At 34.6% G+C, this 13,754-nt stretch overlaps 1 protein-coding gene across 5 annotated transcripts in view; it reads left to right on the plus strand.

The window, feature by feature from the left end:
• Positions 1-13,754, plus strand: part of COL11A1 (collagen type XI alpha 1 chain) — a 205,414-nt gene that overhangs the window by 162,189 nt on the left and 29,471 nt on the right. For all 5 annotated transcript variants that reach the window (XM_023509793.1, XM_003784099.2, XM_003784101.2 and 2 more), the window contains 7 exons: positions 234-287; positions 1,579-1,632; positions 6,254-6,307; positions 6,923-7,030; positions 7,252-7,305; positions 7,885-7,938; positions 8,975-9,028. In XM_023509793.1, the coding sequence (XP_023365561.1) occupies positions 234-287; positions 1,579-1,632; positions 6,254-6,307; positions 6,923-7,030; positions 7,252-7,305; positions 7,885-7,938; positions 8,975-9,028 (432 nt within the window). The remainder of the gene's footprint in view (positions 1-233; positions 288-1,578; positions 1,633-6,253; positions 6,308-6,922; positions 7,031-7,251; positions 7,306-7,884; positions 7,939-8,974; positions 9,029-13,754) is intronic.

Consider the following 13,754-nt stretch of genomic DNA (forward strand, 5'->3'; position numbering starts at 1 on the left):
ATCTATATTCTTGCCCATTTTCTAATCAAACTATTTCCCTCAAGTCCTAATTTCTTCCGTAGTTGTGTGTAAAGGGCCCTTTGAGTGACACACTGTTACACCCTCACGAGGGACCTGTGACATTGACATAGTTTACTGACTCTGATTTCTTTAATTTTCTTAATCACAAAATGAAAATGTTACCAACGCACCTTAATTTCCTCCTCATCAACCTTCATATTCATCTTTTACAGGGCCCCCCTGGTCCTCCAGGCCCAAGAGGTCCTCAAGGTCCCAATGGAGCTGATGTAAGAGCTGTGAAACATGTTAATTATTTTGAAGCTAGATAGATATTGGTATTATTTCACGGAAGATGCTTTCTGAGATACAATGTAGATAATCACACTGTTTTTCATGTTAGATGTGGATGGGACGTCATCTGCTCAGTCCATTTTATTATGCAGGAATAGAAACAGGTTTTACAAGGAACAAGTCACCACCATTATAAAATAGGTGCACTGTTCACATTCCGTCTGGATTTACTGAGGAGTGAGACATGTCAGTGGTGGTATTTGTATTATTATAAGCCACAGTGTTCAAACTAACATCCTTAGACTTGTGTATGACTTGTGTATGCCTTGTGTATGATCGCTGTTCAATAAAGAGTTGCTAAATTCTTTTAAATTTAACCTTTATCTCTGACAATGACATGAGGAGACAGTTTTTAAATGACTTTGCTTGCACTAATCTAGGTCTGTACTCCAAATATCCTTTGTATATATATTTGTTACCAATCAGAGGCTTTTATCTAAAAGCTCTGCATTTCAGTTTATAAAGTATGTTACGGCCATATGTGCCCAAGTGCACCTCTTATCATGTAAAATGTTTTTTTTCTCAATTGTATAAAGAAGATAATTCCCTAAGCTTAAAAATTGTTCTAATATGGAAAGATTTTGATATGTGATGCCGTATCCTTTAATACCATTGGTGGATATACAACCTTTGATGCTAATCGCTTCTTCTGACTTCCCCTGTTCAGAATGAAGATGTCCTTGCTTTCCTCATTCTCCTGACTGATCTATTTTGCCCTTTCCTACCTGTTGTTAATTTCGGCAGGCCAGAACTTAGTAAAATAGACAAGGGGGAAGACAAATTAAAAGAACTTTTAGATTTCAGTTCCCCTTAACTGATTTATAGACTAAACAATGGTTTCTAAGAGGTCTGTTTTTTCTGTGGATTATGTAATTCTTAACCAGAGTCCCAATTTTGATCCACTATAAACTCATCCTCTAAAACGGACCTGTTTGGGAGAATAGAGACTGAAACTATATCCTGAGTATCAGTTGCTATAATACAGCTGACAAAGCCCTGCTTTATCCCTGAAATTCTCGTGAATTTGAAAATCAATGTAATATATTCAATTATTTTCTATCTAGTAAAATTGATGACTCATAAAAAGCATCATTTTGTCCCTTCTTTCAAATTCTAAAGAATACTTCTGGCATGTATTTCTCTATTTCAGAACAAGTATGAGTTCATGAACTTACATATTATTTCTTACAAGACTATGGATAATTGTATTCCTTTTCTGCACTTCAGGGACCACAAGGACCCACAGGATCTGTTGGTTCAGTTGGTGGTGTTGGAGAAAAGGTAAAAATCTTGGTCATATGAATTTGAAATAACTTTTTTGAGGCAAAGTCTCACTTTGTTTCCCCCAGGAGAGTGCTGTGACGTCATAGCTCCCGGTAACCTCAGACTCTAGGACTTGAGCAATTCTCTTGCCTCAGCCTCCAGCCTCCCAAGTAGCTGGGACTACAGGCGCCCGCCACAACGCCTGGCTTTTTTAGAGACAAGGGTCTCACTCTGGCTCAGGCTGATCTTGAATTTGTGAGCTATGATGACGATCTGCCCACCTTGGCCTCCTAGAGTGCTGGGATTATAGGTGTGAGCCACCGTGCCCAGCCTTGAAATGGCATTTCGAAAGACAATAAGTAAGGCTTAAAATAATTTTGAGTATGTAATATTTTAACATTATGCTGATTATATTTTAACTAATGCTGATAACATTGGTGTGCTTCTAAGCACTTTACGTGTAGTTATGTGATTTGTATCTCCTCCAGTTAAAATCATTTTTAAATGTTATGTCGTCGACTGCCAGGAAGTTTTCTGAATGGTGTTCATTGATTATTTCTTTTAGTCACAGCCAGAATGTCATGCTGCTGATATTATCCACAGTACTTAGCTGAGAAAGCTGAGGCTTGGAGGTTTTCAGTAATTTCATCAAGGTTTTTCATTTTAAGTAAATCAGGATTCACTTCAATTGGTGAATTTTTTAATAATACTCAATAGCAAAAATAGAAGCGATTGGTTCATGTAACTGATTTATAGGGAAAAAGGAATTCTTCAAAATGCAAGAGAACCAATCATTCATTTTGTTATATCTCATTGGTAAGATGCTGACCTATCTTTGGTACTTTTTAAAACAGTTGGCATGTGCCATAACACTGGGCTTAGAGTAGCTTTCCCTTTCTGTGAGCATGGTTTCGTTTTGAAAATCTCTTCCTTTTGTGAACATGTCAAAATGATTCATTGGTTTCTTATTTAGGTATTCATGCTCGCTTCTTAATAAAATTTTCAAGAAAATCATCATTGATATTTTCTTGATTTAAAAAATAAATTATTTTATAAGTTTGGGGAAAAGAATTCAATTTTATACCATAATGCATTATGCAATGAAAACATGTAAAAATTTCCCTAATTTTCTAGTTATGAGAGAATTTCAGTGGTATAGATTTTTCCTAATCTAAAAAATGAAAAGAAAAAAAAAGTAAAAATAAAAAATGACTCTGGTCTTTAATTCAAGTCTTTCTGATATAATTTATCTTGTACTTAAATTTATTTATTTTAATTAAAGCATTTAACACCAGAAGAAAGAACTGTGATAAGATTAGAACATGATGCTGGGTGCTGTGGCTCATTCTGTAATCATGGCACTCCAGGAGTCCAAGATGGAAGTATAACTTCAGGGCAGGATTTCAAGAATAGCCTGGGCAACATGGCCACAGCCTATGTCTACAAAAAGAATTTTAAAATTCGCCAGGCCTGTATTCCTGGGTGCTCAGAAGGTTGAGTTGTGTAGGATTGCTTGATCTCAGGAGTTCAGGGCTACAGTGAGCTACGATCATGCCACTGCACTCCAACCTGAGTGACAGAGCAAGACTCTCTATAAAAAATAAAAATATATATATTAGAATATTTTATTTGGTGTTTAATTCTGCTGAACACTTACCTGCTAGTATTTTGATTATAATAAATTCTGTATGATTAGCTCTTCAGAATAGTTTACTAATTCCTTAAAAAACTTATCAAGTTGTTATCTAATTCTTACTGCATACACAAGTCTAGTTTTCTGGATTGACTATCTTTTATTTTTTACATTCTTTTTTTTAAAAAAAATTTTTATTAAATCATAGCTCTGTACATTAATGCAATCATGGGGTACAATGTTCTGGTTTTATATACAATTTGAAATATTTTCATCAAACTTGTTAACATAGTCTTCACGGCATTTTCTTAGCTATTGTGTTAAGACATTTATATTCTACATCTAGTAAATTTCACATGTACCCTTGTAAGATGCACCATAGATGTGGTCCCACCAATTACCCTCCCTTCACTCATCCTTCCCCATCCCCTCCCTTTCTTCTTGGGATATAATTGAAAGAAAGATGGAGACTTTACCTCTCACATGTTTACATGGATGGAGCTGGAACATAGTCTTCTTAGCAAAGTGTCTCAAGAATGGAAGAAAAGTATCCAATGTACTCAGCCCTACTATGAAACCAATTTATAGCTTTTGTATGAAAGCTATTTTTTATATTCTTAAATTGTAACTACTGTGTTGAAGTTATTTGGGCAGTTGGAGGTGGAATTAAGAAAAAATTTATTTAGTGCAATTGTCCTAGGAACAATAGTATAAGAAAGCATGAATCCCCGAGGAGGATGTTACTGTGTGAGACGGTGTATCTGCCTCGCAGGCTTTCCTGGTGTCTTTGCATCAGCTCTGCTGGCTCCAATACTGACTGAATTGAGGAAGTCTCTAGGTTGACTCTCCTCATCAGCTTATCTTACCTACTACCTAAATACAGGTCTTTCAGATGCAGAGGAATGGCTTTAGGTATTTCAGTTGCTTCTTTTATGCTTTTAATCTCTTGTGTGACTCTTGAAAATAGATGTAGAAGTCAGATGTCTGGGGTTCTGGGGAGCTCCCTTCCACGTAGCTTCCATGTTGTTCAAAGTCTGTCTGGGAACACTGCTAACTTTGACTCTTACAAAAATGACCCAGTAAGAGTGGTTATTTGATGCGTTCATTTAAAACGTTCTTACTTCAAAATCAAGATAAAAAACACAAGAGTTTTCATTTTGATAAAAAATATCTTGTAAAAAACATAAGAGTTTTAATTTTGCTCTTTCTAAAAAAAAACATTTCTATGAGAAAGCACAGGATAAAAATAAAACTTTAATCTTTATTTTTTCTTTAGAATTTGGGCTGTTAGAATTTGTTATAGCTTACAGATTTCTGACATCAGCTTTGAGTCTGGCTGAATTCATCCTAATTGCTATTTTGGAAAATTTATTCCCACTTTCTAACAATGAACAACAAAATAAAAGCCATTATCCTTTAGTGGAGATGCACTTTGTTTAAATACATTTCTCCTGTTGTTTATGTAATGTCCATTTGCTCTCATTGGCTTTTTCACTTCAGTAATTTTCTCAACATAAGGAAATATATCACGATTTAATACATATTTTATAACTTTGGGCAGAATCTCCAAAAGTTTAACTGTGTAGTTGATAAGAATGAAAAGGGAAAAATAAAACACAGAGTAACTGAAAATATTGTGGCTGTTTCTCCTGTACTTCTAACTTTCGGTAAGACTACCGTGCGTTAATATGACATATAAGAGAAAAATTGGGGCATGCTCAATAGATTTCTGATATTTCTACATAAACATTGTATTTAATTTTATATGAAGTATTTAATATGGATATTTTATAGTTGATTTGACCCTAGTTGTTTCACTTTAAAAATATAATAGCTCATAAAATTACCACTAATCTATCATTCTCTCAGACTGAGATGGCTGAATGATTCCTCTCTTTATAAACAATGTGAATGCAGTATTTTATTTCTAAGGCTTATTCAAAAGTACTGGAAATATTTTTTGTTGATCTTACAGAAGGAAATGATGTACACGCAATTCTACTCTTAATGAATTCATGGAAAGTTTCTGATGTCTTTCACCATTATGAAAATGAGTTATTAAAGACTGAGAAACTACATACCATAATAGTCTGTGCCCCAGAATTATGTTTATATTTAATTCAACACATTTCAAACTAACTTAGAAGCACTGTGTTTGTGTCAGGAATATTGGAAATATAAAGGTTAAAAATTAAAGGGAACTTACACTTCACAGTTTTCTTTCAATTTACAAGAACAATTTCTACCTTGGAATCCCTAAGACCAGTGATTTCAAAGTTGTCAGTATGGAGGAGATAGCATACATAAGTGTACTGTATCACTTTGCTTAGATGATTACTTGAATAAGATGTTATATTTTTGTACCTTTTGAAGTATGATTAATTAGCAAGAATCTTTCACAGCTACCACCTCCTAGACTAAGAGATTTATTTATTAAGTTTTCTGAGCTAGAAAATAGCCATCCCTATCTAACCAAGAAGATAATAATGACTATCAAATTTATAACATGAATGTACTCAAATGGTTTTGAGTTTTAGTTATTGTTTAAGCCCCTCCACATGTCTCATAATATAATCTTTCCTCTATGTTATTTCCATCTTCATGATGCACATTCTCTGGGAATATCAACATATATACCACCAAACTGTTCACTTGTAAAGTGAAGTGAATTCATACTTCAGGAAAAAACAACTGGAAAGTATGTAATCAGTAAACTTGCCTATAATATAAATATTTGTATGATAAAAATGCATAATTTGTGCAGAAACACATTCAGCAGTCTGTCATGATAGCTTGGTGATAACCTGGGTGATATGCTGGCCATTAAGTGACGATTAAGAATTTAGCATTGAGCCCATTCAATTCTGTCAGGAATATAAAAAATGCCTTCCTTTCGTTAAAGTTTTCCATGCTTTATAAACAATTGACGGGCTAATCTATAATGGCGTATGGAAAGCAGTTTGGCAAATGTAAGACACCATCTCACACTTGATCTTTTCTTTACAGGGTGAACCTGGAGAAGCAGGGAACCCAGGGCCTCCTGGGGAAGCCGGCCCGGGAGTAAGTGCTGGCTCACTGTCGGTCTATAGTGTTATCAGTTTAGGGATTTCTTTTAGAACATTTTAAAACATGTAACTTAACTCCTAGCTTCAGGGTTTTGCTCTTCCTTTCCAACCCAGAGTGAATAATCCTGAATGCAGAGCCTTCTTATTTAATAACTTCATATATTCTCTGCACATTTACATATATACAAGTTGGATAAAGATGGTATTTGTATAAACAAGAACATTAACTCTCTCAGCAGTTTATTGCATACATTCCCTTTGGTGGCATCCATAAAAGGAAAAACAACAAGAAACACACACTATGCCCCTAAGAAACATGTACAGATTGTATCAAGACTATATGATTCTAGCATAGCTTAGTTTAAACTGGGTGTGAATTTGACCCCAGGAAACATTTGCCAGTGTCTGGTGACATCTCTGTCTGTGAAACTTGGAGGGGCGGTAGCTGCTGGCATCTCATTAGTAAAGACCAGAAGTAGATACTCTTAGGGACCCCGCCATGTACAGGGCTGCCTCCCACAGCAAAGAATTTTTCTGGCCCCATATGCCAATCTTAAGACACTCTGATTCAAACTTGAAAAATAACTGCTGTTTTTCTGATGTTGTGTAGGGTCCCAAAGGAGAAAGAGGAGAAAAAGGTGAAGCTGGCCCACCTGGAGCTGCTGGACCTCCTGGTGCTAAGGGACCACCAGGTGACGATGGCCCTAAGGGTAACCCGGTGAGTTAGTTCGGTTTCCTTTAAAGTGACATATATGGGGCCAGCGCTCTACTCCTTTGAGCCACAGGCGCTGCCCAGTTGATACCACGTTTTGTAAATTTTCTGTCAGGAGAAAAGAAATGCTCTCAACCAGGTTTTGCCAATGATTTTTACCTCTTAAACTTCAGAGTATCATAGCTTTATAAAAATTTATTTCTTTTTCTTTAAAAACATCGTTCTAGGGTCCTGTTGGTTTTCCTGGAGATCCTGGCCCTCCTGGGGAACCTGGCCCTTCAGTAAGTACCATGGAAAACTAAACAAATTATTTTGTTATGAATATTCCCAATGTCTCTGTTGTTAATAGAGAAAATTTTTAATTATATGAATGGATTCCCAAAACCAGAAAGGAAAAAAAAAAAAGAAACATGCAGAGTAATCACAACTACAAGAAAATTGACACAGCTGGAGACCAGCAGGCCCACGTTCCCAGATTATGTTCTTCGGTAGACGTAGTTTTCTGGACTCTGTTGGCTCACATAAACAGATTAGTTAAATAGCAGCATTGTTATCATTCAGAGTTATTTCAGTCTTTTCTATAAGGCAACCCCTATTTCAAACTGTACCAAATTCGTAAATGGTAAAAGGAGGTATTGCCCTCAGACATTTTTCTACTAACCTGACTTGGTAGCAATTTCACAAATTTTGTTTATGGATAGATTAAGAAGTTTCGAAATCTTAAAAAAAATAATTAAAAAAAAGTCCGTTTTTCTATCTTATATTAATTTACTCAAAAAATAGTTCACATACCTTTCTTCTGTGATCCAAATAATTCACAGTGAGATATAGCTGGTTTCATTTTCTGTTACCTATAATAGGGTCAAGATGGTGTCAGTGGTGACAAGGGTGAAGATGGAGATACTGGTCAACCAGTAAGTAAACCTATTTTTCAAACCTACACATAGTCTGAAAGCATTTTAGAGAAGTCATTAGAAATTTCCAGCCTTTCTAAGGGCCTGGTGTGTGTGTATACCTTTTTCTGAAAAACTTACGAAAAATATTTGAATTCCAGTTATCACTGTTACCTCCAGTATTTGCTCTCATGATATAAATTAAGGTATAAGGAATGATAAAAAATGTAGTCCTATCACACTAATGATTTATCATACTACATCAAATTTAGTTATCTGTCCATTTGTATTCATTAACAAAAAATTGCTTTAAAATCAAGTAATTCCACCAGGATTACAGCCAAGTTATTGCCGATCTTTAGCATGAATTATACTTTCAAACTTAATGAACTTGGCATAGTCTAGGCTTACTTGGTTAACATTTGGAAATGACCAAGAATGTGTTTTGGCCACATGGGGTTGTATTTAGGGAAGAAGTAAGGAAGGCCACTAAATTAAGAAAGAACCAAGATAATTGGCTCCCAACATAATTTTGCCTCTGGGGCCATTCCCAATGGCTACTTGCTGTTAGAGATATAAGTTTGTTCTGTGTAGATAAGATTTTGGATTGTATCCCAGCAAGTTATAAACACCTAGGCATAAAAACACTACCATTGAATGAGAGGAAATTTAAAGGTAACTGAATACAGTGAATACAGTGTTTTCAAAAATGTATGCACTGTGAGTAGAATCATTAACCATATGATATTAATTAGCATGCCTGTTGGATGCTTACAAGATATAAATTAGCACTTTTTAAAAGGACAGTTTTTCATAGAGGGCATTTGATTGATTTCCTCCCAGTTATGAAGCAATTTACCATATAAATTTATCATTTCTAATTATAGAAATGATAAATATGTAGAGGAAGTTTAGAGATCCGTCATAGGGCTGAGATTTTCCAGGAAAGACAGATGTGTGGAAATGAAGAAAGTTGGTTTCCGTCTAGATCTTGAATAACTATGTGGGCCATGAAATAATACCCCGTTCCTTAAAAGATGTTTTTCACATTTTATAGGGTCCTCCTGGTCCATCTGGTGAGGCTGGCCCACCAGGTCCTCCTGGAAAAAGAGTAAGCTTCTTGAATTCTTTACTTGAAACATCTACTCATCTTTCATGCTGTGTATAAATTTATATAATATATGTAATCTGTAGGCAGCCTGTTACAAGAAGCTGAAAATATCTTAAGTAATAGAGCATAATTTCTTAAACATGTCCAAGTAGTTACTAAATACTAAAATAGAAAAATTTTTAACCATTTCACTGTCACAATAAAAATTAACACAAAACACAAAACAAAAAACCAAACACTTATGGTGCTGGAATATTAACCCCTGACGTGGTACTTGGGATTGAGATGTCAATAGCTCACATTAATCTAAACCTCTGCAAAAGCCTGAGTGAAGCACCAGGAGAGAGAGCTGAAGAATCAGGAGATGATATCAGTGATGTCAGTTTGCTTTGCTCTGTTAGACTTCTGTGACTTGGAAACAACTTTTTAATGAAGGGTGATCCCAAAATACAAATGAGTAGTTACTTTCAAAACATTGCCCGCAGGAGACCCCAGGAGATTTCCTGTACTGACCTTTCCTCACTGTGGTACCATTTTCATCAGAAAACAGTCTCTGTAGACCTGCCTCTTGCAGCTCTATTATTTTCCAGTGTCTTCCTGTATCTCCTTTGGTTATTCCCCACTTATCCTTGAGGAAAATATGTGCTAAACATCAAGACCTATGTCTTTGGCAGATTCACTCTTCAGCAATCCAAAGTCCCAGAACAACAATTAGAGACACTTCTGTTTTCTCATGGAAGGAATTTAAGGGAATTTTTCACACTGATTATCCTCAGATTGAACATAGAGTGTGAAAGGCTTTTCCTTTTGTCTCTCAGCAACACAAATTTGGATCCCCGTTTACACGCACACATCCCTCTATGGCACAAATGAATGTTATGTAATATTGTCCATTAATACAACTTACTCGTCTTTGACCAAATACCCTTTTTCCTTACCTATTATTTTGTCTATAACCCCAAAGCATGGCCTTAGTAGAAATAAATACATCCCCAAACAACTATTGGGCTGTGTTTCTTAGAAGGTAATTACAAAGTGTAATGTGAATTTTGAAATCTGCAGCCCCTTTCGGCTTGCAGTCTGACAGCCCGTAACACTGCCTAGCAACATAAGTATCTGTTCCAATGGCAGACCTTCTGAAAGAATACTGATATTAAATACTGATATTAAGTGACTTTGAGAATGAGTTGAAATCCTTCTTGAGAAAACATGATTTTTTTCCTTCTAGAATCAAATGGTAGGATACCACGTAATACAGTGGGTACAGGATGATGTAGTTACACCAATCAACTTTAGTAATCCAGTATTTCTCGGGGTTTCTACCAGCTAGGGTCGGGCTGAATGTAACACAGCTCATAGAGTACAAAGATAATAAATATTCTCATGAAAACTTTTAGTGTTTTAGCTCTTTGTTATAAATTAGTTATGGAGATAAGGATGATCATCACATAAGTATACAGTATGATCTTTCGATATCATGGTAATTAAACCTTACTTCAAAGTGTGGTAGCCACTAAAAAAGAAATGACTAAATCAAAATTGATTTTTTTTTTTTTTGAGACAGAGTCTTACTTACTATGTCACCCTCAGTAGAGTGCTATAGCATCACAGCTCACAGCAACCTCAAACTCTTGGGCTTAAGCGATTCTCTTGCCTCAGCCTCCCAAGTAGCTGGGATTACAGGTGTCCACCACAATGCCTGGCTGTTTTTTCCTGCAGTTGTCATTATTGTTTAGTTAGCCTGGGCTGGGTGCGAACCTGCCATCCGTAATCACTGTGCTACCTGCACCCAGCCTCAAAATCGATTTTAAATATTTTATTATGTATATTGGCAGCTTCTCAGCTCATTCTATTAATCAAAGCAAACTCTCAGCAAGTGCTATCCAGTTTAGTTTCATTTTAAAATAGGCCAAACAAATTACTCATTTATAATTTTTGTTAAATTTAGCTAATTACCCTTTGATTTCTGGCATGAGTTCTCCACATGGTGACAGAATTTTGGAATGAATTCATTTCTTTAGTTATACAGCAGGGAGTCGTGTGAATTACTCATTTCTAAAACAACTGAATATGGTACTTTTGAAATTTTTAAAGAGTAAATGAATAAAAACAATTTATTATAAAGTACGAATAGAAATATGAAAAAGAGGAGATACATAGGTGTGAACCAGTATATCGTATGCCCTTTTTGGATCACTCATATGATTATTATTGAAAACTGATACAAAAATACCATATTTTAAGTTATTTAAAAACATTAAGCTAGTATTTGTGGCAGTATAGGTAATGTTGACACTATCAGTGCTGTTGTAAACTTTAAAGTATTTCCATTCATACTAATTTTTAAATATTGCTAGTATAATGTTACAAACTTTTATCTTTACCGTAACAGATTTTTGAATATTTGTGTTTACTACCTTGGAATGGGTAATTATCAACATTTATAATTTTAATGGATGACTCAGACTTCTAGAAAGACTACTACTCAATTCTAGGAAAGAGAAATTGCCACAGAAAATTCAGGGAATAGATTGTGCCTTTGCTCTGCGTCATGGAGGCATGGTCATCTGTGGGAGGCCCATCTATTTGCATTCTTATTCAGACCTAAGTTAGATCTCTCTATTTACTTGTGAAATGAGATGTATCTAAGAACATTAGTTAGTCCCTGACTTTTAGTTCTTTCCTCTTTAGAATGAGAATATGGATGGATTTTTATATAGAAATACTTAGTTAATATATAATAAATATATAATAATATATTAATGAAATACAGTATACATCCCAATATTTAGTTATTTGCGGCTTTAATAACATGAAACACAAACAATGATTTTTTTTTAATTAAAAAAATTAAAGAGTACCTGATATTGATAAATTGCAAGCAATTGGTGAATTTCTTTTTAGATTTAAATATGAGATACAAATGGAAAGTGGAAAAATTATGTTGCACCCTTTTCTGCCAATAGTTCTAACTAAGCAATCTGATAAACTCTTCTAATTAAAAGTTATTAAAAAAAAACTTGAGAAAATGAAATATATATTTAAGTGCATCAGTGAGATGGGTAGAAAAATATGTTTAAGCACATAAAGGAGACGGGAAGGATTTAAGATAATGTATTTACAAAATTTTAATTGGTCTTAAAGATACATAGGTAATGGTCTCATTGAAGAGAGAGTTTAGAAAAGATCTACGAATATTTGTTAACCTCATGGGTGACATTACATATCAAACAAAAATAGATGAGACTGTTGTATAGATTATGCTGGGAAATGTAATTTTTTATATAAAAAACATAAGATGGACCTTACCAATTTCCATCTATAAAACTCAGTTTCAATTGTATTATGATCATAACATTTGAAAGGCAAATGTTAGAGTATATTAGCAAAAATTATTGAAGAATAAATTTTTGACTTCTAGTCATAAATTCTACTCACATAGGTGTACTCAGAAAGAATACATTGATATATCAAATGAATTACTGTTTAAAAATCTTCTGTTTATCCAAAAATAATAAAATTAATATTAACATTAATAAAGGATCCAATTCTGAGAAAATAGCTAACATAGAAAAAACTTGAACAGAATCATTTTCCAGAATACCTAAGTAGTTTTTACAAATTAAGAAGAAGGAAATAAAAAACAGAAAAAATAATGACATGAGAAGGTATTTGACCCAAATGCTTCACAAATACATGAAAGATGTTTGTAGACATAAATGAAGTGGCCACTAAAAATTACATTGAGATACCATGTCATATCCACCACTTCACAAAAATTTACTCTGACACACTAAATATTACAAAGAATATTTTCAAAATGGTGGATATTATCATATATACCTATTGTGAGTTAGGTGGTACAACAATTTTAGGAAAATAGTTCTATGTCATCTAGTAGAATATAATGTGAATTCTTTGTAACAGCTGATAATTCCATTTCTAAGGGCATATGTAGGTGATATATTGCACATGGTCACCAAAAGATGCTTATACAGGCCTGGCACAGTAGCTAACACCTATAATCCTAGCCCTCTGGGAAGCTGAGGTGGGAGTATCTCTTGAGGTCAGGAGTTTGAGACCAGCCTGAGCAAGACCCAGATTCTGCAAAAAAAAAGAGAAAAATTATCCAGGCATGGTGGTGAGCGCTTGTAGTCCCAGCTACTTGGGAGCCCACAACAGGAGGACCACTTGAGCCAAGGAGTTAGAGGTTGCTCTGAGCTAGGCTGATGCGATTGCACTCTAGCCTTGGAGACAGAATAAGACTCTGTCTTAGAAAACAAAAAAAAATGCATTGATTATCCTTGTTCATAACAAAACTCTAGAAAAGATAAATGCATTAGGATAGTGATAAACTAAAATATTTTATGGCAGTAAAAATGAATGCATCACAGATGCATGGATCAGCAGATGACTCAAAAAACTAATAATAAGTCGAATATGTAAATACCCATATATAGTGTGTGTATATATATATATATATATAGAATGTTGAACTGAAAAATATATGATTTCATTTATATGCTGTGCAGAAATACTTGAAAGTACATGTTTAGCATTCAAACATGAGTTGTAACAATGATACAGAAAAATTAGGCAGTGATTAACAAAAATTTAAGATGGTAGATAATCTCCTTAAGAAACTGGATTGTGGTATTTGCAGGTGGCATGTAGGAAGTTTCCAAGTCACTGATACTGCACTATATTATGTAATACATTGTTATAT

This window comes from Otolemur garnettii, unplaced genomic scaffold, assembly GCF_000181295.1.
Source record: "Otolemur garnettii isolate 467f Iridium unplaced genomic scaffold, OtoGar3 scaffold00010, whole genome shotgun sequence".
Lineage (NCBI taxonomy): Eukaryota > Metazoa > Chordata > Mammalia > Primates > Galagidae > Otolemur > Otolemur garnettii.